Here is a 27,732-nt window from a genome sequence, read left to right as displayed (position 1 = left end):
AAAAATATATTCAGTTTGCAACCTGATGGAGGTCTGTATAGATGGATTAATAGAACAAGTCCCACACACAGCTAGAAGCCCAATATTTTTTCAGAGGTAGATGCAGAAAAAAATATATTCAGTTTGCAACCTGATGGAGGTCTGTATAGATGGACTAATACAACAAGTCCCACACACAGCTAGAAGCCCAATATTTTTTCAGAGGTAGATGCAGAAAAAAATATATTCAGTTTGCAACCTGATGGAGGTCTGTATAGATGGATTAATAGAACAAGTCCCACACACAGCTAGAAGCCCAATATTTTTTCAGAGGTAGATGAAGAAAAAAATATATGCAGTTTGCAACCTGATGGAGGTCAGTATACATGGACTAATATAACAAGTCCCACACACAGCTAGAAGCCCAATATTTTTTCAGAGCTAGATGCAGAAAAAAATTATATTCAATTTGCAACCTGATGGAGGTCAGTATAGATGGACTAATAGAATGATGCTATGCCCAAAAGATTTTACTTCACTAGGTGCAGTAAAAAAATTGGTATTCTATACACAGGTGGTATATCTTGCAACACAGATAGGCTACTCCACTGACTAACACACTCTGCAATAGGCCAAAAAGGATTAGCTTTGCTAGATTCAGCCAAATGCTGTGAAAAAAACTTGCACAGCACTGGCACAGACCTGCCTGGCAAAAACTGATAGGAACTGATGTAACCTAGTCCTGAAAAGGACTCCAATTACAATTAGTCTTTACTCCCACAATCTATCTATTTAAGAGCACAGACCTGCCTGATAAAAGTCGTAGGAAATGCTGTAACCTAGTCCTTAAAAGGACTGCAATCACAACTATTCCCTACTCCCAAGCTATCTGTAGATTTGTGCGAAAATTGGCTTGAAATTAACAAGGTATAGCGCACACAGCAACAGCGGTGCCGTCTAACACGCAGCTGCAGCAGTGAGAAAATGGTGGCGACAGGGAAAATGGCTTGGTCTTATAGGGCAAGGACATGTGACATACACTGCCAATCACACATGCCCTTGCTTGTGTGAAAAAAAGCACTTCGCTCCGTGTGTGCGCTGCTGATAGGCTGACAGATTGCACCTCCCCACTGTAAATGCGGGAAAGAGAAAAAAAAATGGAGATCTTCATTGTTCCTGCAGAGATCCATCCCCTGCCCCTCCCCCCACCCCGCTGTACACTCAAACTGCGTATTAACATTAATTTTCATCATTACTGAGAAAAAATCCAGTTATGATTTTGGTGCACGAACAGTTATCGAACATAACCTCGAACAGCCGAATTTTTCTCAAATTGTTCGTGTTCGCCGAACGGCTCGAACACCGCCCAAAACAGCTCGAATTTGAGATTGGCGAACAGTTCGAGTAGAACAACGCTCATCTCTATTCAAGAGGTAGTCACCAGAAATGGTCTTCCAACAATCTTGAAGGAGTTCCCAGAGATGCTTAGCACTTGTTGGCCCTTTTGCCTTCACTCTGCGGTCCAGCTCACCTCAAACCATCTCGATTGGGTTCAGGTCTGGTGACTGTGGAGGCCAGGTCATCTGGTGTAGCACCCCATCACTCTCCTTCTTAGTCAAATAGCCCTTACACAGCCTGGAGGTGTGTTTGGGGTCATTGTCCTGTTGAAAAATAAATGATGGTCCAACTAAACGCAAACTGGATGGAATAGCATGCCGCTGCAAGATGCTGTGGTAGCCATGCTGGTTCAGTATGCCTTCAATTTGAATAAATCCCCAACAGTGTCACCAGTAAAGCACCCCCACACCATCACACCTCCTCCCCCATGCTTCACGGTGGGAACCAGGCATGTAGAGTCCATCCGTTCACCTTTTCTGCGTCGCACAAAGACACGGTGGTTGGAACCAAAGATCTCAAATTTGGACTCATCAGACCAAAGCACAGATTTCCACTGGTCTAATGTCCATTCCTTGTGTTCTTTAGCCCAAACAAGTCTCTTCTGCTTGTTGCCTGTCCTTAGCAGTGGTTTCCTAGCAGCTATTTTACCATGAAGGCCTGCTGCACAAAGTCTCCTCTTAACAGTTGTTGTAGAGATGTGTCTGCTGCTAGAACTCTGTGTGGCATTGACCTGGTCTCTAATCTGAGCTGCTGTTAACCTGCGATTTCTGAGGCTGGTGACTCGGATAAACTTATCCTCAGAAGCAGAGGTGACTCTTGGTCTTCTTTCCTGGGGCGCTCCTCATGTGAGCCAGTTTCTTTGTAGCTCTTGATGGTTTTTGCAACTGCACTTGGGGACACTTTCAAAGTTTTCACAATTTTTCGCATTGACTGACCTTCATTTCTTAAAGTAACGATGGCCACTCATTTTTCTTTATTTAGCTGCTTTTTGTTGCCATAATACAAATTCTAACAGTCTATTCAGTGGGACTATCAGCTGTGTATCCACCAGACTTCTGCACAGCACAACTGATGGTCCCAACCCCAATTATATGGCAAGAAATCCCACTTATTAAACCTGACAGGGCACAACTGTGAAGTGAAATCCATTTCTGGTGACAACCTCTTGAAGCTCATCAAGAGAATGCCAAGAGTGTGCAAAGCAGTCATCGAAGCAAAAGGTGGCTACTTTGAAGAACCTAGAATATAAGACATATTTTCAGTTGTTTCACACTTTTTTGTTAAGTATATAATTCCACATGTGTTAATTCATAGTTTTGATGCCTTCAATGTGAATGTACAATTTTCATAGTCAGGAAAATACAGAAAAATCTTTAAATCTGAAGGTGTGTCCAAACTTTTGGTCTGTACTGTGTATATATATATATATAATATATATATATATATATATATATATATATATACACTGCTCAAAATAATAAAGGGAACACTTAAACAACAGAATATAACTCCAAGTAGATCAAACTTCTGTGAAATCAAACTGTCCACTTAGGAAGCAACACTGATTGACAATCAATTTCACATGCTGTTGTGCAAATGGAATAGACAATAGATGGAAATTATTGGCAATTATCAAGACACCCTCAATAAAGGAGTGGTTCTGCAGGTGGGACCACAGACCACATCTCAGTACCAATGCTTTCTGGCTGATGTTTTGGTCACTTTTGACTGTTGGTTGTGCTTTCACACTCGTGGTAGCATGAAACAGACTCTACAACCCACAGAAGTTGCTCAGGTAGTGCAGCTCATCCAGGATGGCACATCAATGCGAGCTGTGGCAAGAAGGTTTGCTGTGACTGTCAGCGTAGTGCCCAGAGGCTGAAGGCGCTACCAGGAGACATGGAGGGGGCCATAGGAGGGCAACAACCCAGCAGCAGGACCGCTACCTCTGCCTTTGTGCAAGGAGGAACAGGATGAGCACTGCCAGAGCCCTGCATAATGACCTCCAGCAGGCCACAAATGTGCATGTGTCTGCACAAACGGTTAGAAACCGACTTCATGAGGGTGGTATGAGGGCCCGAGGTCCACAGATGGGGGTTGTGCTCACAGCCCAACACCATGTAGTACGCTTGGCATTTGCCACAGAACACCAGGATTGGCAAAGTCGCTACTGGCGCCCTGTGCTCTTCACAGATGAAAGCAGGTTCACACTGAGCACATGTGACAGACGTGACAGAGTCTAGAGACGCAGTGGAGAGCGATCTGCTGCCTGCAACATCCTTCAGCATGACCGGTTTGGCAGTGGGTCAGTAATGCTGTGGGGTGGCATTTCTTTGGAGGGCCGCACAGCCCTCCATGTGCTCGCAAGAGGTAGCCTGACTCCCATTAGGTACCGGGATGAGATCCTCAGACCCCTTGTGAGACCATATGCTGGTGCGGTTGGCCCTGGGTTACTGCTAATGCAGGACAATGCCAGACCTCATGTGGCTGGAGTGTGTCAGCAGTTCCTGCAAGATGAAAGCATTGAAGCTATGGACTGGCCCACCCGTTCCCCAGATCTGAATCCAATTGATCACATCTGGGACATCATGTCTCGTTCCATCCACCAACGTCACATTGCACCAAAGACTGTCCAGGAGTTAACGAATGCTTTAGTCCAGGTCTGGGAGGAGATCTCACAGGAGACCATCCGCAACCTCATCAGGAGCATGCCCAGGCGTTGTAGGGAGGTCATATAGGCACGTGGAGTCCACACACAATACTGAGCCTCATCAGGAGCATGCCCAGGCATTGTAGGGAGGTCATACAGGCACGTGGAGGCCACAGACAATACTGAGCCTCATTTTGACTTGTTTTAAGGACATTACATCAAAGTTGGATCAGCCTGTAGTGTGATTTTCCACTTTAATTTTGTATATATAGCATATACTGTATGTATATGTGTGTGTGTGTGTATGTGTGTGTGTGTATATATATATATATATATATATATATATATATATATATATATATATATATATATATATATATATATATATAATTAGTGTATATACACTGCTCAAAAAAATAAAGGGAACACTCAAATAACAAATCCTAGATCTGAATGAATGAAATATTCTCATTGAATACTTTGTTCTGTACAAAGTTGAATGTGCTGACAACAAAATCACACAAAATTCATCAATGGAAATCACATTTATTAACCAATGGAGGCCTGGATTTGGAGTCACCCCCAAAATTAAAGTGGAAAAACACACTACAGGCTGATACAACTTTGATGTAATGTCCTTAAAACAAGTCAAAATGAGGCTCAGTATTGTGTGTGGCCTCCACGTGCCTGTATGACCTCCCTGCAACGCCTGGGCATGCTCCTGATGAGGTTGTGGATGGTCTCCTGTGGGATCTCCTCCCAGACCTGGACTAAAGCATCCGCCAACTCCTGGAAAGTCTGTGGTGCAACGTGACGTTGGTGGATGGAGCGAGACATGATGTCCTAGATGAGCTCAATAGGATTCAGGTCTGGAGAATGGGCGGGCCAGTCCATAGCTTCAATGCCTTCATCTTGCAGGAACTGCTGACACACTCCAGCCACATGAGGTCTGGCATTGTCCTGCATTAGGAGGAACCCAGGGTCAACCGCACCAGCATATGGTCTCACAAGGGGTCTGAGGATCTGATCTCGGTACCTAATGGCAGTCAGGCTACCTCTGGCGAGCACATGGAGGGCTGTGCGGCCCTCCAAAGAAATGCCACCCCACACTATTACTGACCCACTGCCAAACCAGTCATGCTGAAGGATGTTGCAGGCAGCAGATCGCTCTCCACGGCGTCTCCAGACTCTTTTACGTCTGTCACATGTGCTCAGAGTGAACCTGCTTTTATCTGTGAAGAGCACAGGGCGCCAGTGGCGACTTTGCCAATTCTGGTGTTCTGTGGCAAATGCCAAGCGTCCTGCACAGTGTTGGGCTGTGAGCACAACCCCCATCTGTGGACGTCAGGCCCTCATACCACCCTCATGGAGTCGGTTTCTAACCGTTTGTGCAGATGCATGCACATTTGTGGCCTGATGGAGGTCATTTTGCAGGGCTCTGGCAGTGCTCCTCCTGTTCTTCCTTGCACAAAGGCGGAGGTAGCGGTCCTGCTGCTGGGTTGTTGCCCTCCTACTGCCCCCCCCCCCACGTCTCCTGGTGTACTGGCCTGTCTCCTGGTAGCACCTCCAGCCTCTGGACACTACACTGACAGACACAGCAAACCTTCTTGCCACAGCTCGCATTGATGTGCCATCCTGGATGAGCAGCACTACCTGAGCAACTTCTGTGGGTTGTAGAGTCCGTCTCATGCTACCACGAGTGTGAAAGCACAACCAACATTCAAAAGTGACCAAAACATCAGCCAGAAAGCATTGGTACTGAGATGTGGTCTGTGGTCCCCACCTGCAGAACCACTCCTTTATTGAGGGTGCCTAGATAATTGCCAATAATTTCTATCTATTGTCTATTCCATTTGCACAACAGCATGTGAAATTGATTGTCAATCAGCGTTGCTTCCTAAGTGGACAGTTTGATTTCACAGAAGTTTGATTCACTTGGCGTTATATTCTGCTGTTTAAGTGTTCCCTTTATTTTTTTGAGCAGTGTATATATCATACATATATGCAGACCTTATCCATACATACACCCACATATAGACAGGCTTACAGTATATGTAACCACACAGAGGGTCAGCACTTGTGAGGGAGTCAACAGACAGATGCCCCCTTGCCCAGGCCAGCCCTGCGGTAATCGTAATACACCCAACTCCCGAATTACCATAGACAATAATAATGCTCAACTTTGTTCCCCTCCAAAGTTATTGTGCTCAACAATACTAAGGGCTCCTCTAGATGTCTGTGCAATGTATAGACTGGCCGTGGGTCTCCTGACCGGAGCATGACAGCTTCATAGAAGTATATGCAGCTCCTTGATGAAGTCCTGTTGATAAGAAACAGGGAAGGGTCGATGTAATCTTCCCACCTGGTGGAGTTGAGCCGGTCAGGAACAACTGTGATGAGAGAACTAGCAAAATGGTATTCCTCGTATAGACTACTTCTCCACTGTTGAAGTCAACAGAGGTAGGCAAAAAATTAGGAAAAAAGGCTTTATGATGGCCCGAAGAAGATATCAGATCGATTTTGAAACACATTGTGATCTTTTAATATGTTTGTTGTTTTTCGCCACCTTCTCATCCTTGTGTTCATCATGACAGCGCCCACCATAAAGCTTCTTTTCTCATTTTTTACCACGCAATTATAGAAATATGAGGCTGTCATCATGCTCAAGTCAGGAGAATCGAGGCCAGTCCATGCATTGTAGTCTGTATTTGGACAGGTGAATGAGCCGTAACAAGGTTGTTTTTATCCTCTTTGCTGTAATCTATAGGACACAGTTCAGACCGAACTTTCGTCAGTCCTCATAGAGCAGAGCTGCTTAGCACATGATACCAGTAGAGCTCACAGCATTAGAAATATTTATTTTCCCCTCACCCATGACAGCACACCTTGAGAGAGAGATCCGCCCCACCAAGGACAGGAAACCGTTTGAAATAAAAGGGCGGTACCTCTCCCTTGCTTCAGTTGGTTTCCTGTCCTTGATGGGAACCTGTCTGAAGAAAGGTGTCTTCTTACCTGCGCCCGTTCCAGTGTGGAAGAGCTGGCACCTGCCTGTGCACCGGGTTCCGGGTCCCAGAAGCGCCGTCCGCGGTTCTCTGGAGCCGTGTCCGAGCGGGCGCAGGTGGTGAGGAGGGCTCCGGCTCCCCGCAGACCGCTGCGCTGTCCTCTCCCTGCCGCAGGCTCCTGGCTGGTCGCACGCCGGGAGCAGCGTCTTCCGGGTATGACGCGCCTGACGTCACGGCGCAGTGCACGCTGGGAGAGGCGTGCCCGATGACATTGGGGGCGGCACCCGGAACCAAGATGGCGGTGCCCTGTAAACGCTTGCCGGTCGTTTTTTTCAAAGATCGGCCGGTGGGTGTCAGGAGGGGGGAGGACACATGGACCGGAGGAGGTCCGGATGTGCCCTATTTAAGGTGGGGGGCTCCTGACAAGCGCTGCTTATACTCAAGCTCGGGTGTAGCAGCTATGGCAGACCAGGACAGCCAGGAGCAGCAGCAGCTGACCCCTCCACCGCATCAACGCCAGCGGAAGAAGCAGTCGGACACCTCGCACACGGACGGCCGCTCCAGCAACCACAGCGGCAGCAGGAGGAGTAAGGTGTTGGACGCTTCAGGGCCATCCAGAAGGGATTCGTCTTATGTCCCGCCGCAGCCTCCAAATCCGGTACCCTTATGTGACTTCAGGGGTGAGTGATCTTCGTGAATGTCACTTAATAGTAATGGAAAGTTATTATGTGCTTCATTCCTTAGGAACCTAAGAAGAGTAGGGCCAAAAAGAATCACAGGGTTTGCGCCTTATGCCATGCCCCCCTTTCCATAGATTGGCAGAATCAGCTTTGTGCAAGCTGTATTAACCAAACGATAGCGGAGAGCACCCCGGATTTCGCTTCTAATTTGAGGTCCGTAATCCGTTCAGAGGTGCAGGATTCCCTGAAAGGCTTACTAAAGGTGGAAAAAGAGATCCCATAAAGATATCTCCTCCTTCTATGATTTATCCTCCCAGTCAGAGGATTTTTGCCTCAGTGATTCGGCATCCTCCTCTTCATCAGACAGTGATAGGCCCTGTTTCCCTATTGAGGATACTGACAAGTTGGTCAGAGCGGTCAGATCTACCATGGGGTTGAGGGACGAGAAGGCAGCCAGGTCCCTGGAAAATATTATGTTCACAGGCCTGGAGGAAAAAAAGAGACGCTCCTTCCCTGTGAATCCCCAAATTCAGACCCTTATAGACCGGGAATGGAGGAAGCCGGAGAAATCAGGAGTTTTGCCCCCATCCTCTAAAAGGAGGTACCCCTTCGAGGATAGTGTCTCTGAGTCCCGGGACAAAATTCCTAAAGTTGACGGGTCTGTCGCCCGATCATCCAAAAGATTGTCCCTACCCCTGGAAGATTCGGGCAGTCTAAAGGATGCTCTGGATAAGAAGGCAGATTCCTTCCTGCGTCACACCTGGGAAGCAGCGGCAGGGGGCCTGAAGCCAGCAGTAGCAGGCACTTGTGTCGCTAGGTCACTTATGGTGTGGCTTCAGCAATTAGGAGACCAGCTCAAGGATAAAAAGATGTCCAGAGATTAAAATCCTCTCCAATCTGCCTTTGCTACAAGCAGCATCTGCTTTTTTGGCCGACTCCTCAGCAGATTCAGTTAAACTCGCTGCCAGGTCGGTGAATTTGTCTAATGCTGCCAGATGAGCCCTGTGGCTCAAGGGTTGCCCAGGAGACCTACAATCTAAGCATAAGCTTTGTTCTCTTCCTTGTGATGGTAAACTTTTGTTTGACCAAAAACTGGACGAGCTTTTGGAGAAGGCTGGCGACAGAAAGAGAGGTTTCCCAGGGTTCACGGGGGAAACAAAAAGGTCCTATTTTCGGAGGAAGAGATTTAACCGGGGTCGCCCTCCGGGAGAAAGGAAAAGATGGGAGCTCAGATCTAAAAAGGACTCTGGTTACATGTTTGGAGGACCAGCCTCCGGTTCCAAAAAATCTCCCCAATGATGCGAGGCTAGAGGTCGGGGGAAGGCTTTCCCATTTTATCCCAGCTTGGGAAGCCATCACTTCAAATCCCTGGGTGTTGGATATAATAAAGAACGGCCTAAAGATACGCTTCTGTCAGGTCCCTCACTGAACCTTCATGATCACCTCCAGGAGGAAGTCCAGGGAGGAGCAGATGGCTCTAGAATCAGAGGTATTAGACTTAGTCAACAAGCAGGTCCTTCACGAAATTCCAGTTTCACAATGGGGACGGGGATTTTATTCCCCCCTGTTTGTGATAAAAAAACCAAATGGGTCCTTAAGGACCATTATCAACCTCCAAAAGTCTAAATCAGCTGATAATCAACCAGACTTTCAAGATGGAATCAGTGAACTCTGCAGTGAAACTCTTACACAACAATTGTTTCATGGCAGTCATCGACCTAAAAGATGCCTACTATCACGTCCCAATCCATCCAGACTACCGGAAGTACCTAAGGGTAGCCCTGTTCATCCAAGGGCAATTGAAACATTTCCAATTCACTGCCCTACCTTTTGGACTCTCGATAGCACCGAGAGTATTTACAAAGGTTATAGCAGAGGTGACAGCTTTTCTCCGAATCAAGAATGTGGTGATTGTTCCCTATCTGGACGACTTTCTGATAATAGGGAAATCGGAGGACCACTGTTCCTCTCAACTTTTAGAGGTCAGGACAGCTTTACATCACCTGGGGTGGTTAATAAATATTCAAAAATCAAAGCTATCCCCCTCAAGGACTCAGATCTTTCTGGGCTTGACCCTAGATTCCCAACGCCAATCCTGTTTCCTCCCGGAAGACAAGGTTTGCAAAATAATCAGCCTGGTCTCAAGGGCCATAAGGTCTCCCGTGATGTCCTTGAGAGAAGCAATGTCCCTACTAGGCTCCATGACTTCCTGTCTCCCGGCAGTCAAATGGGCCCAGAGACATATGAGGCTTCTTCAGTGGGAGGTCCTGTCAGCTCAGAAATCCTTCAACGGACATTTAGGAAAAAAACTATCTCTTTCTTTGGAGACAGTAAACTCCCTCTCCTGGTGGATAAACAGGGAGAATCTGGCCGCAGGCTTACAATGGTCCAAACCAGTCAACCACACAATTACAACAGATGCAAGTGGCTCCGGCTGGGGGGGTCATCTGGCAGAGCTCTCAGTTCAGGGGCTCTGGCTACATCACGAAAAAGAAGCGTCATCAAACCTAAAAGAGCTTTTCGCAGTGGAGAAATCCCTGATAGGCTTCCTTCCCCACATACAGGGTCGCCATGTCCAGATCAGGTCCGACAATCGGACGACAGTGGCATATATAAATCACCAGGGAGGAACAAGATCTCGCTCCCTTATGGTAGTGGCAAACAGGATCCTGCATCTAGCAGAACAACATCTCCCATCCCTCAGTGCTCTTTTCATCCGGGGGGTAGAAAATTCAAGAGCAGATTTCCTCAGTCGCCACACTTTAAGACAAGGAGAGTGGCCTCTAAACCCGATAGTCTTCCAACAGATTATTCAGCTATGGGGGTCACCGGACATAGATTTGTTCGCCACCAGGGCGAACAGGAAGGTGGAGAGATTCTGTTCACTAAATCCAACAGAGAATCCCTATGCTGTAGACGCTCTCCACATTCCCTGGAAGTTCAGGAAGGCCTACGCGTTTCCACCGATAGTGATGATCCCAGCAGTTGTGAAGAAAATTCGGGAGGAGGGGGCGAGGATAATTCTAATAGCCCCCTTTTGGCCCAAAAGACCCTGGTACTCCCTGCTTCGCCTAATGTCGGTCTCAGATCCCTGGGTCCTGCCGGACAGGCCGGACCTTCTCATCCAGGGGCTAATATTCCATGCACAAGCCAAAGGTTTCCATCTGGCGGCTTGGAATTTGAGAGGTTGTTACTGAGCAATAGGGGGTTTTCACCAGGCCTAGTTTCCACCCCGTTGGGTAGTAGAAAGCCCATAACAACTAAAATTTATTCCAGAATCTGGGGAAAATTCCTGGATTTTATAGACTCCCCATTGTCGAATAAACCTCCAGTTAGAGAAGTCCTAGAGTTTTTACAAAAGGGACGTGACCTAGGGTTGGCTACGGGAACACTTAAAGTTCAGGTGTCCGCCCTAGGGGCGCTCTATAATTGTAACCTGGCTGGGAACAGATGGGCCTCTAGATTCATTAAATCCTGTTCCCGAGCTAAGCCAGTTCGGGCTCTCAGAGTTCCTCCCTGGGACCTGAGTTTGGTTTTAAATGCACTCTCTGGCGACCCATTTGAACCCCTGCAGGTTATCTCTCCAAAGATCCTCACCCTCAAAACCATCCTGTTAGTGGCCCTAATGTCGGCCCGTAGGGTGAGTGACCTGCAAGCCCTTTCTGTTGATCCCCCATACACCCGAATTCATGAGGATCGGGGCGTCCTGCGTACAGATCCGGCGTACCTTCCAAAAGTTGTATCCAGATTCCACTGTAATCAGGAGATTGTACTTCCCTCTTTCTGCAGTAACCCTAAAATCCCCAGGGAGGTTAGGTTCCACAATCTAGATGTTAGAAGGGTATTGCTACAGTACATAGACATGACTAGTCAGTGGAGGAAGGACAAGTCCTTGTTAATGGCCTTTAAGGGGAGTAGGAAAGGTCACGGGGTATCAAAGGGAACTATTGCTAGGTGGCTTAGGGAGGCCATTTGTCTAGCTTATACATCTACAGGTGTTCCGGCACCAGACGGTATTAAAGCTCATTCCACCAGAGCTGTCGCAACCTCCTGGGCAGAGAGAGCAGACGTCTCGATTGGCCAGATATGTAAAGCTGCTACTTGGTCTGTACCATCCACCTTCTACAAGCACTATCGGTTGGATCTGTCCTCCTTTGAACTTACCTTTGGGAGAAGGGTACTTCAGGCGGTGGTCCCTCCCTAGGTTGCTCATATTCTACAAAATTCTCTCAAGGTGTGCTGTCATGGGTGAGGGGAAAGCACCAAGGTTACTTACCGGTAGCCGGTTTTTCCTGAACCCATGACAGCACCCGTAGTTTCCCCCCCGTTGTCTTTCTCACGCCCTGGTGAAGCACTTTACATTTTGGGTGATTATATATATATTGTAGGTGTTGGTTATGTGTCTAACCTTTTCTGGAGGTCCTCTCAATGCTCTGTAATCCAACTGAAGCTAGGGAGGGGTACCGCCCTTTTATTTCAGACGGTTTCCTGTCCTTGGTGGGGCGGATCCCTCTCTCAAGGTGTGCTGTCATGGGTTCAGGAAAAACCGGCTACCGGTAAGTAACCTTGGTGTTTTTTTTCTCCCACCACACATACAAAAAACATCACGGAAAAAAGGTGGCCATATTTACCAAAAGCAAGACGCTGTTACACTGACTCACTTCTCACGCACAAGCCATGAGTTAGGATAGTCAAGGAATTCAAGGACAAGAGCCAGGAGGGTACATCATAAAAAGAGAGAAGAAACAAAGGCCTAGTCAGGTCACAGTCCAGAGTCAGAATTCCAAAGTCAGCGTGTGTCAAAGCAAAAGGGGTAATACAAATGGGTAGTCAATAGGGAAAGCCAAGGTCCGGCAATAGAAGATAAGAATGTCTGAATTCAGAGCACAAAGCACAGAGGGAACAAGCCACATTGAGCTTTAAGCTACGACTGGCAGCTATCTGGGACTGACAACTCAGCTAAGTAGCAGGTTAATCACTAGGAACAGGGAACACTTGAAGGAAACTCAGCACCTCCCAGTCTCAGGTTGGATGGCTGAGCTGTCAATCAAAATACACGTCCCTGCACTAGATTGGATGACTGAGCTGTCAGTCACTGCGTCCAAGACACATTGAGCGGAGGAATCGTGACAGACACAATATCAAATACACTGCAGGACACAACAGTCCCCATGATAAAGGCGGAGGCAGCACAGATGCAAAATAGATGAAACAACCACTCACACACCGACGGTTCATGGAGGGGCGGCTGCCTAGTATTATAAGTGCACATGGATAAGGCCTGTATAGAGCACCAGTCACACAGATAAGTGAAGTACATAGTGTCTGGCCTATGACCTAATAGAGACGCTCACCACACACTAAACACTTGTACGCGCTCCATCCTGCAGGGTACAGAAGAGTCCTGCATCCACTGAGGCCCCTGATCATGTGACCCCTGACTCCTCCCCTCCTGTGACCTCATCACAGATCCTATAATCACAGAACAGCCATATATGTGGTGGCGGTTCTGCAGATGGAGGTATTTATTTATGTGGAGATTCCCCATTATTCTCTATATCGCCACCATATTCCATGGCGCTGTACACACATTATTATCACCGTCCCCATTGGGGCTCACACTCTCTATAGACTTTATTCACACATTGCAATTGCATTTTTCAGCTACAAAAACAATTAGATTTCTACATTTGTGTGACCTCCCAACTTTCAAAGAATATAAAGAGGGATAGATTGTACATCATGACAGCATCTTAGGCCACATCCTTAACCATTCCTCTAACCCCTAACCACACTCATGTACCATTTAATTCTACCCTGAACACATAAAGTAAATGGACGACCCCTTTAAGACTGTGTTTACTGCTAAATCCATCCGTAGTTATGTTCCTTTGTAGAAATAGAGCAATGGAAAACAGACTGGGGACGGATTCATGACTAGATGCCCAGGAGCGGAGCCCGACTGTCCCCACTGACTATAATAAGCTCCGTCAACTTTCTCTCAAGGTTCCCATCATATTTCACACCGAAGTTGTTCTTGTTCTTATAAGTCCAGACTCAGGCTGTCGCTTCGGTGTTCCTCCCTATCCTCAGACCATCTCCTCTGCATTTCTTGTCTTTCTCCTCAGCGCTCCTCTTTACTCTCAGGCCGTCTCCTCAGCGCTCCTCTTTACTCTCAGGCCGTCTCCTCAGCGCTCCTCTTTTCTCTCAGGCCATCTCCTCAGCGCTCCTCTTTTCTCTCAGGCCATCTCCTCAGCGCTCCTCTTTACTCTCAGGCCATCTCCTCAGCGCTCCTCTTTACTCTCAGCCCGTCTTCTCAGTGCTTCTCTCTACACTCAGGACATCTCCTCAGCGCTCTTCTATGCTCCCAGGTCATCTCCTCGGGACCCCTCTCTGCCCTCAGTCTGTCTCATCAGTGCTTTTCTATGCCCTCAGGCCATCTCCTCAGCGCTCCTCTCTGCCCTCAGGCCATTTCCTCAGCGCTCCTCTTTACTCTCAGGCCATCTCCTCAGCGCTCCTCTTTACTCTCAGGCCATCTCCTCAGCATTCCTCCTTACTCTCAGGCCATCTCCTTAGCGCTCCTCCTTACTCTCAGGCCATCTCCTTAACTCTCCTCTCTGCCCTCAGGCCATCTCCCCAGCGCTCCTCTTTACTCTCAGGCCATCTCCCCAGCGCTCCTCTTTACTCTCAGGCCATCTCCCCAGCGCTCCTCTTTACTCTCAGGCCATCTCCTCAGCGCTCTTTAGTCTCAGGCCATCTCCTCAGCGCTCCTCATTACTCTCAGCCCATCTCCTCAGCACTCCTCTTTACTCTCAGCCCGTCTCCTCAGTGCTCTCTACACTAAGGATAACTCCTCAGTGCTCATCTTTGCTCTCAGGCCATCTCCTCAGTGCTCTTCTATGCTCCCAGGCCATCTCCTAGGGACCCCTCTCTGCCCTCAGTCTGTCTCCTCATCACTTTTCTATGCTCTGAGGCAGTCTCCTCAGTGCTTCTCTCTACACATAAGCTGTCTCCTCAGTGTCCCTCTCTGCTCTCAGGCTGCCTCATTTGCATTCATCTCTAACCTCAGGCTGTCTCCTTAGCACTCATCTCTTCCTTCAGGTCATCTCTTCAGCGCTCCTGTCTGCTTTCTGTCTCCTGAGTGCTCCTGTTTATGCTCAGTCTGTCTCCTCAGTGCTCCTTTCTACCCTCAGGTCATCTCTTCAGCGCTCCTGTCTGCTTTCAGGACCTCTGCTCAGCGCTCTGCTCTCAGGCTGTGTCCGCAGCGCTCCTCTCTGTATTCGGACCATCTCCTTTATTCTTAGCTCTCTGGATGCCTCCTTGGTGCACATGTCTAACCTCAGGCCATCCCCTCAACACTCTTTTTCACTTTCAGGCTGTCTCCTCAGCGCTCCCATCTTCACTCAGGCTGTCTCCTCAGCATTGTTGGTATATGCAACAATTGTGGACTTCTTTGTTTGTGTGAAGGAGAATTTTATGCTGATCTGACAGTAGATGGCGATGTTGTGTAACGTTTCCTTGTTTACTGTATTGTAAAAGAAAAAAGTCTCTTGTTTTTTTCGGTTTTGTTTTTACTTCCTGGTGCAGTACTGTGTGACTGTGTGTTTTTTCCTTTACCTCATGTTCTGAGAAGTAAAAGCTTGTTATCCCATGTAATCTGCTCTGTGAAGTTTCTACCACAACTGTGGGTATCCAGAAGCTGTGCAACAGGTTATGGGCCCAGGCACCGAGGACCCCAGACACCGAGGACCCCAGGCACCCAGGACACTGTAACTCTCAGCAAGACCCTGGTAAATGCAGAAGAATTCTTCAGTACAATTCTCTCCAAGCAAGTAAGACAGGTTAAAGATGACAAGTAGCACAGAGCTAAAACTCACAGTAGCTAAGCTGAATAATGAGAATTATCAGTTATGGAAGTTCAAAGTAGAAATGTTATTGTCTAAAGATGTTTTATGGGAAGTAATCACTACAGATAGACCTGATGAGGATAATCAGACATGGGATAAGAAAAATAGACAAGCAAGAGCTACCATCAGCCTATTAGTGGATGATGCTCAATTAATCCACATAAGGAATGAGGATACAGCAAAGGGAATGTGGGAAGCACTAAGAAAGCTACATGAAAAACCCAGCTTAAATCACAAGTTATTTCTGCTAAGAAAGCTTTACATCATGAGACTAAGTGCAGACAATGACATGCAGAAGCATATATTCTCTATTATGGAAGTGATATCACAGCTGAGATCAATTGGTGAAGATATTAAGGAAAGCCATGTAGCAGCAATTACTGTTTACTGGATTCATATACTGCTTTGATAAATGCACTAGAGACAAGAGCTGAAACAGACATTACATTAGAGTTTGTGAAGACCAGACTCCTAGATGAATATCAAAGAAGGAAAGAACAAACAAATGATTCTTCTACTGAAAAAGATAATGGAAATGCTCTTAAAGCTACAGAATCAAAAAGACCCTGTAATAAAAAGACAAAAGAATGTTTCAGATGTAATAAAAAAGGACATTTAAAGAAAGACGACTGTACTATATGGAAAGCAGAGCTACAGAAATTACATCATAAAGAGAATACACAGAAGGTGAAAAACACAATTTCTGATTCATGTGAAAATAATTGGAATGGCACATTTAAAGTGACTGATAAGAAGTCATCGTTGGGTTGGTTTATTAACTCAGGAGCAGCAAGTCACATGACAAGTAATAAAAATTTCTTTACTGAACCTAATTTAAATAAAAAGGAAACCATTTATCTTGCAGATGGAAGCAAAATAACTGCAGAAGGTGTTGGACAAGGAATGCTAAACTGTTCTAACAAGTTTGGGCATGATTCAAAAATACTTGTACAGGATGTGTTATATGTTCCAGGATTAGAAGGAGGATTGTTATCTGTAAAACGTCTAACAGCTAAAGGACTTACTGTAGAATTCAAAGATGATGAGTGTACATCTTAGCAGGAAACAAGGTAATAACCAATGTCAAGGCAGATGAACAATTATATAATCTAGACACATTAAATGAACAGATGAAGTTGTGTACACATGATCACAAGAATTGTGTTCACATGTGGCATAGATGTCTAGCACACAGACATCCAGAAAGTATAATGGAGCTACAAAGGAAAGAATTGACAAAGGATCTATTGATATCTGACTGCTCAATTACCATAAGATGTGAATGTTGTATAAAATCAAAAGCCACAAGGATATCTATTCCTAAAGAAAGTAAAACAAAAAGCACAAGACCACTTGATTCGGTGCATACTGACGTATGTGGACCCATGAAAGTGACTATATCAGGAGGCAATAGATATATGGTGACTTTTATAGATGACTACTCAAGATGCACAGTCACATACTTGATCAAGAACAAAAGCGAAGTTTTCAATAAACTAGTAGACTACGTGACAAAGTCGAATAACAAGTTTCAGAGGAAGCCAATTGTCATTAGAAGTGATAATGGAAATGAATTCACAGGACACCAAATAGAAAACTACTTAAGAAAAAATAGTATAGAGCATCAAAAGACTGTTCCTTACATACCTGAACAAAATGGAGTATCAGAAAGGAAAAACAGAACTCTGAAATGATAAGGTGTATGTTGACAGATTCCAAACTATCAGAGAAATATTGGGGTGAAGCAGCAATGACAGCTACACATCTACAGAACCGACTTTTTTCTAGAAAACTGAAAAAAAAAACATATGAACTGTGGCAAGGTATGAAACCAGTGTAAATCATTTAAGAGTTTCTAGTTGTAAAGTTTATGTATTCATTCCAACAGAAAAACATTCCAAACTTCAAAATAGGTCCATGGAAGGAATATTTGTTGGATATAGTGAAAATTGCAAAGGATATAGAATCCTAGATCCCAAAACAGACGGAGTTATGGTGAGTAACAGTGTGACATTCATTGAGGATCTAAATGAAGACACTATGATTTCACTGGAAACAAAAAATGAGAAAAACAGCAATGATATAGCTGAAGGAATATCTGATGAAAAAGAAGTTGAAATTAATAAAAAAACAGAATACTGAAAGTGAAGAAAAGCAACTACAAACAGACACAGAACCAAGACGTTCAATAAGAGAAAACAAAGGAAAACCACCAATACGCCTTTCATACAAGGCAAGTACAAGCAAAATTTATGAGCCTACCTCTTGGGAAGACATATCTCGACCTCCTGAAGTCTTCTTAGCCAATAAATGGATAGAGGCAACAGAAATAGAAATAAAATCCATGCATGACTGAAAAACATGGACACTAACAGAATTACCAGAAGGAAGAAAAGCTATAGGATATAAATGGGTTTTTAAAGTAAAGTACCGAACAGATGGCACAGCTGAACGATACCGAGCAAGACTCGTAGCTAAAGGTTATTCTCAAAAATATGGAGAAGACTATGATGAAACATTTGCTCCAGTTGTCAAACAAACATACTACAATAAGAACTTTGTTTGCAGTTGCAGCAATGAAACAAATGGAACTGAAACATCTGGATGTAAAGACAGCATTTTTGAATGGAAGTTTAACAAAGTTATTTGCTTGGAACAACCTCCATGATTCAAAGATGAAAGTAACCCAAACATGGTTTGCAAATTCAGAAAAGTATATACGGTTTAAAACAAGCTGCTAAAGCGTGGAATGATAAAATCACGGAGGTGCTCACAAATGAAAAATTTAAAAGAAGCAAAGCTGGTCCTAACCTGTACACAAAAAGACTAATGGACAGATGGATCTATGTACTCATATATGTTGATGACATTTTAGTTTGTTTTGAAAAAGAAAGGGATAAAGAGAACATACTAATAATCCTGAATCAACATTTCGAGATCAAAGACTTGGGAAATGTGAAACAGTACTTAGGAATACAGACAGAAAGAGAAGAAGATGGAAGTTTCCTACTTAATCAAAATCGCATGATTCAAGACCTAACCGAAACATTTGGATTGAAGGATGCAAAACCAGCAAAGTCTCCAATGGAAACTATCTTAAAGAGATCAGTAGTGAGAAAAATGTGTTACCAAATAATGAAGAGTACAGAATGGCGATAGGAAAATTACTGTATCTAGTGACTGTTACAAGGCCAGACATTGCAGCAGCAGTAGGAATTCTGAGTAGAACAGTGTCCAAGCCAAATAAAGCGGATTGGAATGCTGTGAAGAGAGTAATACGTTATTTGAAAGGAACCAGCAATGTTAAACTGAAACTGCCTACAAGTGATAAATGCATTTTAACTGGATATATTGATGCAGATTTGGCTGGAGATCCAACTGACAGAAAATCTACCAGTGGCTATCTTTTCTTTCTCTCAGGTGGACCAATTAGTTGGACTAGTAAAAAACAATCAATAGTAACGATGTCGTCAACAGAAACAGAATATGTTGCAGCAGCACATTTCTTGAGGGACCATCAGGAACAAGGAATCCTGAAATTAGAATATTGTCCATCTGAAGATATGACAGCAGACATTTTCACAAAGGCATTGAATGCTGAAAAACATCAGAGACTAATGAAGAAATTGGGTTTGACTGAATAAGTCCTGGGTGTTGGTATATGCAACAGTTGTGGACTTCTTTGTTTGTGTGAAGGAGGACTTTATGCTGATCTGACAGTAGATGGCGATGTGTAAAGTTTCCTTGTTTACTGTATTGTAAAAGAAAAAAGTCTCTTGTTTTTTTCTGTTTTGTTCTTACTTCCTGGTGCAGTACTGTGTGACTGTGAATTTTTTCCTTTACCTCATGTTCGGAGAAGTAAAAGCTTGTTATCCCATGTAATCTGCTCTGTGAAGTTTCTACCGCAACTGTGGGTATCCAGAAGCTGTGCAACAAGCATTCCTCTCTATCCTCAGACCATCTCATCAGCGTTCCTCTCTGCTCTCAGGCCATCTCATCATTATTCCTGTCTGTCCTCAGGCTAAGGCTCATTACAACTTTGAACATCACGATGTGCCCTGGACCAACAGCAGAGAGGAGTATCATAGAAGAGGTTTCCCTTTCAATCTTATATACACAATCTATGAGCCTGTGTAACAAATACTATAATCAGCATTACTCACCTTCCCCCTGCTCCAGTGCCGGCTCTCTACTGCTGCTCGGGTCTTGTTTATAGGCTGCTTTGGTGATGTCAGTTCTTTAGCGTGTGTGACAACCGCAGGCAATCACTGAACTCAACGATTCATACTGAATAAATTGGCATCAGTTCTGAGATCGCCATGTTTTGAGACCTGTAACGATTTTCATTCTTCCATCGATGGCCCTGTTTCAATGATTTGTTCTTGTTTTCTTTGCTGTTGTTGATACAGTTTTGGAGGAAATATGACTAGTGATGAGCGAGTATGTTCTGTTAACCCATTCGCCGAGTATGCTCGGCCGAGCACCGAGTAGTTACAGCTGCTCGGTGATATGTTTGAATCGCTCTCGTGTGCATGATTTGCGACTGTTTGACAGCTTTAATACATGTGAGGAATGCAAAAGAAGCAATCATTCCTCACATGTATTAAAGCTGTCAAATTGTCGCAAATCATGCACACGGGAGCGATTTAAACATAACACCGAGCAGCTGTAACTACTCGGTGCTCGGCCGAGCATACTCGGCGAAAGGGTTAACAGAACATACTCGCTCATCACTAAATATGACATTTTAATAGCTTTTTATTACGTGGAATTGTGGTGTCCAAAAACATTATTTCTAGTGTTTCGATTTATACCACATGGGAAAAAAAAATTTCAAAATTTTATTAATTCAGGCAGTTACGTGCATGGCAATACTGAATATTTTTTTCATTTTGGAGGGAGGGGAATGATACAAACATTTATTGTTTGTGTTTTTTAATATTTTGTCTTTTTCACATATTTATTTATCATTACTCTCCTTAGTTGTTCTGCCCATTTTTCCCCACTTCCACATAGTGCTATAACTATCTATAGTGCCATATAAAGTAATAGCCCCCCTCTCATTGCCATATACAGTAATGACCCTCATCTTTGCTACCCCCATAGTTTTAGTTCCCCACACCACTAATAGGGTTGTTCTTCTCTTTTGTTGTAATATGCAAGACATGGTTGTAGTAATTTATTTTTTGTAACACCAGAAATTAACACCTGAGCATGTACTGCACTCTGCTAGGTGCAACCATTCCAGTGTTTCTTTTTGTATTACCATATAAAACAGTGCACCCCTAATACATATTGCTTAAAACATATCATAATCACAATGGAGACAAGCTTCAGAATACTGCCCAACTATTTTCACTTTTTTTTGCTTTGTCAGGGGTCAGATGTGGAATCCACATTCTATATATTGAAGGTTGATTCCTGGACATTGCACCCGTAGCTTATAGCAGTTGAGAATAAAAAATAGTTTTCTTGATCACTTTGAAACATACACTGTGTGCGCAATTATTAGGCAAATTAATATTTTGACTATATCATCGTTTTTATGCAGCTTTTCCAAATGCAAGCTATATAAATGTTTGTTGGATGAAGTAGATCAGGTGATGTGTATTTGTGTAATGAGGGCGTGTAGCTTATGTAGGATATTGACACCCTTTATCAAGGGGGCCGAATTATTAGGCAGCTTCTTTTCCTCTGGCAAAATGGGCCAAAATGAGTTTTAACTGACTCTAAAAAGTCAAAAATGGTTAAAAGTCTTCCAAAAGGATGCAGCACTCCTTAAATTGCTCAGATTTTGGGGAGTGACCACAGAAGCTTCAAAAGTCTACAGGGTTGCAAAAGAAATATACAGAATAACATTAACTGCAAAAGATTTCAGAAGACTCCAACGTGAAGTGACCAGGAAGATCTTATCCTCCAGTGCTATCGCATTCCAGAATTGCAGCCTCCCTGGAGACAGGGCTGTGGAGTCGGTAAGCCAAACCTGCAACTCCGACTCCTCAATTTCCCTTACACCGACTCCTACTCCACGACTCCGACTCCCACATATATTGCTTATATTTAAGTGAAAAATGTATTGTAGTACAATGTGAACATCAGACATTTAATCATTTTTATGATACAATAATCAAGATATTTAGATAGAATATAATGATAGATAGCTGGAGGGATAGATGAATGGATAGATAGATAGATAGAGGGATAGATAGATGGAGGGATAGAGTGTGATAGACAGTTGACAGCTGCAGACAGCAAATAGTACATTGCACATATCGCACATATAGTTCACACACATTGTACAGAGAGCACACAATAATCACCTACAATATTAGCATTAGTTACCTTCCCGTGACAGAGATGAGCAGTAGTACTTTCACTTTCTCCAGCTTGGGGCCCAGGAATCGGATCCTGTACAGGGCAGGCACCCCTCCCCCTCCTCTCTCTGGTGAAGATGGCAGAAGACAGGACAGAGGAGGGGAGATTGCCCCCTGTAGTCTGGAGCCAGTGCAGGACGGGAGCACTGCAGCATACCAGTGAGTTTTGATAGGTGCGTGTGACGCGCCCCCTGGACCGCGCGTGTGTGGGGATACCCGGAACTGGACCCGTTGCGAATGCTGGGGGTTGTAGTCCTCGTGTGGCGGGGACCCGGTTCCGTGGCTCAGGGTGGTCAACTCAAATGGCAGTTTATTTGTGATGTTAAAATGTCCAACTACGCCACCTGTGGATTGTGGTCAGGATGAACCTCCGCTGCAGGGCAGACCGCTGAGGCTGGTGTTGTGGGTGCAGCAGAGTGTAGTACAACTCCCCACGGGAGGAGTGTAGCCTCAGGGCAGTGCATGAGGAGGATGGGGGTGATGGTGTAGGAGTAGCAGTGACGACACAGAGTCAGGGATGCCGTCCAGTGTCTTTACTCACAGTTCTTATTATCCAGACCACTTCTGCAGGTAACGGCTGCCCACGTCGTACTGTGCTCACCAGGTGAGGGGCTCGGCCGACTCCCAGGTATCTCCGGAGTGTTTCACAGGACCCCCTTTGTGTGTCCTTTCTCTGGCCTGTCATACCCCGCCAGTGACCTTGCTTCTGTCCGGCGGCCTCGGGCCTTCTCTTGGTGTACTTGGCGCCAGTTTCCCTGACCCTATGTGGTGCCTTCCTAGCGGGTGTAGCGAGGGGCTGTGCCACCTGAAATGTCACAGCCTCCGGTTTCTAGCTGAGGGTAGTTCCCCACCTCCACTAGTTTCGGGGACCGGTCTCCCCCTTTGGCCTGACCCTTCTACGCAGGTAGATTCGGGCGTGAGGTGGCGACTCACCGGTCCTCACCCCTGGGGTCCCTTCGTTCCTTGTTCCTGGAGCCTCCTCCGCTCCTCTTCCTTCCTTCTCCTTCCTTCTGCTTCCTCCAGGCTCCGGCCTCTCTCTTAGGCCTGCCTGCGGAGCAGAGCCCATGCAGAGGCTCTGCTCCCTGTCACTCCTCCTCTCAGACTGAACTGACTGACTTCTCTTCTCCCAGAACTAAGATGGTGCCCACCTTTTATACCTCCCTCTAGGTGCACCAGGAACTGCCCTCTCCCTCCTATGCGCTACAGGGTTCCCCCTTCCTCGGTGTTCCCTCCCCCCACTCCAGCCAGGGACAGGGACTGTCGTGCTCTGCCTGGAGCATATCGGTCGCCCTGCCCCCCGGAAATGTGGTGTAATGCATGCAGGTTTCAGGGTCCTGATCCACACTCCATCCTTACCTGGAAGTGAGATATCGCACATCTGGTTGAGATGCAATACCTCTGTAGCAACCGAGCCCTCAGGGTGCTACACGTGCCCCTCCTTCTGGGGGGGGGGGGGCAGCTGCCCCCCCTGCCCCTCGCTGGCTACGGCCATGATTCACACACAGCTTTTTTGCGGATCCATTTTTTGCAGTAAAATGCAGTGTCTCTGGGCATCCCAGCAAAGTCAATGGATTTCAAGATATGACATTCAGACACATCGTTTTGTGAGGATCCGTTTTTGGGCTCAAAAACAGATCCTCACAAAGAATGAGCATGTCAGTTTGTTCAGCCTTTTTCTAATCTGCTTTTGCTATTGAAAACATTATCTATGAGCTCAAAAACCTTTTAGGTGATGCGGTTTTTTAAAAAGCTGTTGTGCTTTTGCAGCTGAAAAACGTATCCTCAAAAAATGCATCAAAAACTCTGTGTGTGAATGTAACCTTAGATCAGGAATAGAACAGCCATTTATAGGACATTTCATAGCTTTCCCAAATTCCTATGAAAAAATATTCCCCACAAATTGCATTGATCTACTGCACCCAATTTATTATATATTTTAGGAGTCGGAGTCGGTCCATTTTATACCGACTCCGACTCCACCAAAATGAGCATTGACTCCACGACTCCGACTCCACAGCCCTGCCTGGAGACCCAGAAGAACTAGGTGTTCAGTGCTCAGAGACAAGGCCAAGGCTGAATATCAACCACCACTGAACAAGACACAAGTGCAAACATCAAGACTTAGCCAAAAGATATCTGAAGACAGATTTTTTTTTAAAGGTTTTATGAGCTGATGAGAGTGACTCTTGACAGACCAGATGGATGGGCTCTTGGCTGGATCGGTAATGGGCACAGACCTCGACTTTGACTCAGATGCCAGCGAGATGGAGTTGGGCAATGCTATGGGCTGGTTTAACTACAGATGAGCTAGTTGGACCTTTTCGAGTTGAATATGGACTCAAAATCAACTCGCAAACCTACTGCCAGTTTTTAGAAGACACTTTCTTTAAACAGAGATAAAGAGAAAATCTGCATCTTTAAAAAAAAAAACAGGATTGTTCTGCGGGACAATGCTCAATCGCAGCAACGAAGTCTTCACTGCTCAGTACCCGGAAAGGCCTTAAAGATGAAAGAATAATGACATGGCCTTTTCCTCACTGGACCTAAACCTTACTGAGAACTTTCAAGCTTTTCTTAAACTCAAGATTTATGGTGAAGGAGAATAGTCCCCTCTCTGATCAGTGTCGGGGGCTGTGCCTGCTGCTGCCCACAAAGATGATCGTTAACAGATTAAGAAACTAATGGACTCCATGGATGGATGACTTATCACTGGTATTGAAAAGAATGGTGGCTATATTGGTCACTGATAAATTTTTATTAAATGTCAGAAATGTATTTTTGGACATTGAGTTGTTTGGGTCTTATTCGCACTATAACAGATGAAAATAAACACAATGGAAAATTTACATTTTTCATATAGTTGCATAACAAAACTGGACACAGAGATATTCTCCTAAGACAACACCTCACTTTTACTTTCTTAAATATTCAGGTTTCAGGTTTATTACCCTTTGGATTGACCGACAGCACTGGAGATGTTAATAAAAGTAATCATCAAAAATACAAATAGCTTAATAATTGTTCACACAGTGTAGAATAAGCGGTGGAGTTACAAGACCTCTTTTTTCTAGAACTTATCGTGGAGAAAACTGTTGTTTTTTTATATCGTTGAATTGACTGAATTATTTTAGAACTTCCGTAATCCCAACTGACAGCATATAGCTATCTCTGTATGACCTGAAGATGTAAGAGGTGCTCTACCACATTATTGCTTTATACCAGCATCACAATGCTATTGATTTTTTTTATTACACAGAATTTTATATATTTTACACCAACTCATCTTCAATCCACTCAGATTCCCACAATATGAGATACTAATAATTTATCTATATAATTTACCTAGACAAAAATGGATAGAGACAGAAAGAAGATGGCGGAGAGGATATTACACCTCACCCTAGAGATTCTCTTCCGGCTTACTGGAGAGGTGAGAGATTCTGATGACGTCACATTACATCATTCTTATCTATGGGAATAACAGATGGACAGAACTGGAGAGGTGAGGACTCTGGAAATGTCTGTAGTGAGATTTATTAACGTGTCTCTCCATAACCAGGATTACACAGTAGTGAAGAAGACCTCTAGTGAGCGCTGTCAGGACCCTGTGTCTGAGGGATGGAGAAGACCCCTGAGCCCAATCACAGGGCCTCCATCTCACCCCCTGATACATGAAGACATCAGTGACCAGAAGATCCTAGAACTCGCCTACAAGATGATTGAGCTGCTGACTGGAGAGGTGACACTGCTGGGAATGCTGGGACATTATACAGTAACGCTATGGAGGGATCGGGGGGATGACGGTATCATTGTATGTGTCAGGTTCCTATAAGGTGTCAGGATGTCGCTGTCTATTTCTCCATGGCGGAGTGGGAGTATTTAGAAGGACACACAGATCTGTACAAGAATGTCATGATGGAGGTTCCCCAACCCCTCATATCACCAGGTAATGGACAGGGCTAAATACACACGGCCTATAATTATCTGTATGTAAAGAATGAATTCAGTCCCTGTATGTGTTTCCTCCAGATTTATCCAGTAAGAGGACAACAGAGAGATGTCCCCGTCCTCTTCTTCCACAGGACTGTAAACAAGAAGATCCCACTATTCCTCAGGATCATCAGGTAGATGGAGAGAAGGTGTCATGAGATCTCCCCTATGATGTGTAGATGTTTGTGAAGGTCTTGTGCTCAGTCTTATTTTATCCACCAGTATTATGTTTTATACTTGTGTAATGAGAACGGTGGAGATGACAGGATTAGAGCCGATCATAGATGGGACTTCTCCTTCTGTCTGTGACTTTTATAATATTTGTTTCAGAGTGAAGATCTGACCCATATTAATACTACAGAGACATATGTGAGGGGTGATGAGCGGTGTAAAGAGGAGATTCCTACATATAACTACCCAGGTGAGTAGTAACCACTAAATGCAGAGAAGTCACAGATTCTTCTCAATCACCGGCTGTGGCTGCTTTATCGGTGGTGCAGACCGGTCGTGTCACAATTGTGTGATCACCATTTTACCTCTAGACCACAACATTTTCCTCCATCCAAAAATGTTCACATTACTTTGTTGTAAGGGATCCACAGCGACGACACCGGGGAGATCACACAATATCCCACCGCTGCCGTCACTCTGTCAGGATTGTCAGGGATTGCACACACGACCCCGATAACCCACTACGTAGCTATCAAAAGCGTATGGTGTACACACCTCCGGATTCCAGCACATGGAATATGTATAGATGCCCCAGTGAGGTCACTGCCAGCTTCACGATAGCCCACTTAATATTACTCACTGCCACCACTGACCAGATTTGAAATATAATACTGGCCTGATCAAACTTCTGCTTTCTGGTAGCGTATATGGCTTCGAGGGAGGGAACGACAGGACAAAATAAACAGGACTATTAACTTTTATATTTAATCCAAAAGGGAGGCAGTGTTTATGAAAAATATACAAGAGGTTTTACAAAAGGAGACATTACAATACAGATTATACAGTTACACAAATAAAATAGGATTAAAGAAGAACATACTCGATAGATCACAGAGACGATCCAGTCTAGCTGGAAGGGAGGCGATCCAATTGATTTGATTGTTATCGAACGGGACCCCTTGCTTATAGAATCTATACCTCCCAGCAATGAATACTGATCCATCTTCAGCTGGGTCTTTTATGCCGAAGTGGGAACCTGCCCACACACCTCCTGTGCTGACCTCATGGAAGCTGGAGCCCAGCCCACGTATTTTCATTAACATATCTGGCTTCTGCGATAACTTCTCGCTGGTTGATCGCAGAAGCCCGAAAGTGATACCATGTTTTCCATTATGAATTTACCTTTCTTTCTTTCTTTAGAGACCACACATGACATAGCTGCAATCTGTAATTTTGTACTTTTTCATTACCGCTCACCGGAGGGGCGTTCAGCTATGGAAAATTATGCATATTGTTCCTTGGATGACCCTGCCACTAAAAATATGGGCCCCATTATTATCAGAAGTATAGAACTTTAGATATTCCATATTTTGTGTCGGTGCCTTCCAGACTGCAGATTTCTGTTGAATTATTTTGAGCCAGGAACTTCATCTTTCTCACCTAGGTGTATATTGGTCGCAGGCCTGTGCCACTAGAAAATACACTTGCATGTTAATTGGGTTAGTAGCTCCCTTTGTCCTAGCATTTGCTATTAGCCTCTTCTCAGGGTGTAAACTCTTGATCCCTTGACAAATTCTATAG

The 27,732-nt window shown here is 44.9% G+C and overlaps 1 protein-coding gene across 1 annotated transcript in view; it reads left to right on the top strand.

Moving 5' to 3' along the window:
- The window catches only part of LOC141171718 (uncharacterized), a 56,291-nt gene that overhangs the window by 14,141 nt on the left and 14,418 nt on the right, over nucleotides 1-27,732 (top strand). The window contains exons 2-6 of the mRNA XM_073655368.1: nucleotides 25,337-25,420; nucleotides 25,550-25,729; nucleotides 25,813-25,936; nucleotides 26,020-26,114; nucleotides 26,311-26,401. Of these exons, the coding sequence (XP_073511469.1) occupies nucleotides 25,343-25,420; nucleotides 25,550-25,729; nucleotides 25,813-25,936; nucleotides 26,020-26,114; nucleotides 26,311-26,401 (568 nt within the window). The 5' untranslated portion in view covers nucleotides 25,337-25,342. The remainder of the gene's footprint in view (nucleotides 1-25,336; nucleotides 25,421-25,549; nucleotides 25,730-25,812; nucleotides 25,937-26,019; nucleotides 26,115-26,310; nucleotides 26,402-27,732) is intronic.

This window comes from Phyllobates terribilis, unplaced genomic scaffold, assembly GCF_046119375.1.
Source record: "Phyllobates terribilis strain yellow unplaced genomic scaffold, ASM4611937v1 Scaffold_12__6_contigs__length_324123572, whole genome shotgun sequence".
Classification (NCBI taxonomy): Eukaryota; Metazoa; Chordata; class Amphibia; order Anura; family Dendrobatidae; genus Phyllobates; species Phyllobates terribilis.
This window is presented reverse-complemented; position numbering and strand designations above follow the sequence as displayed.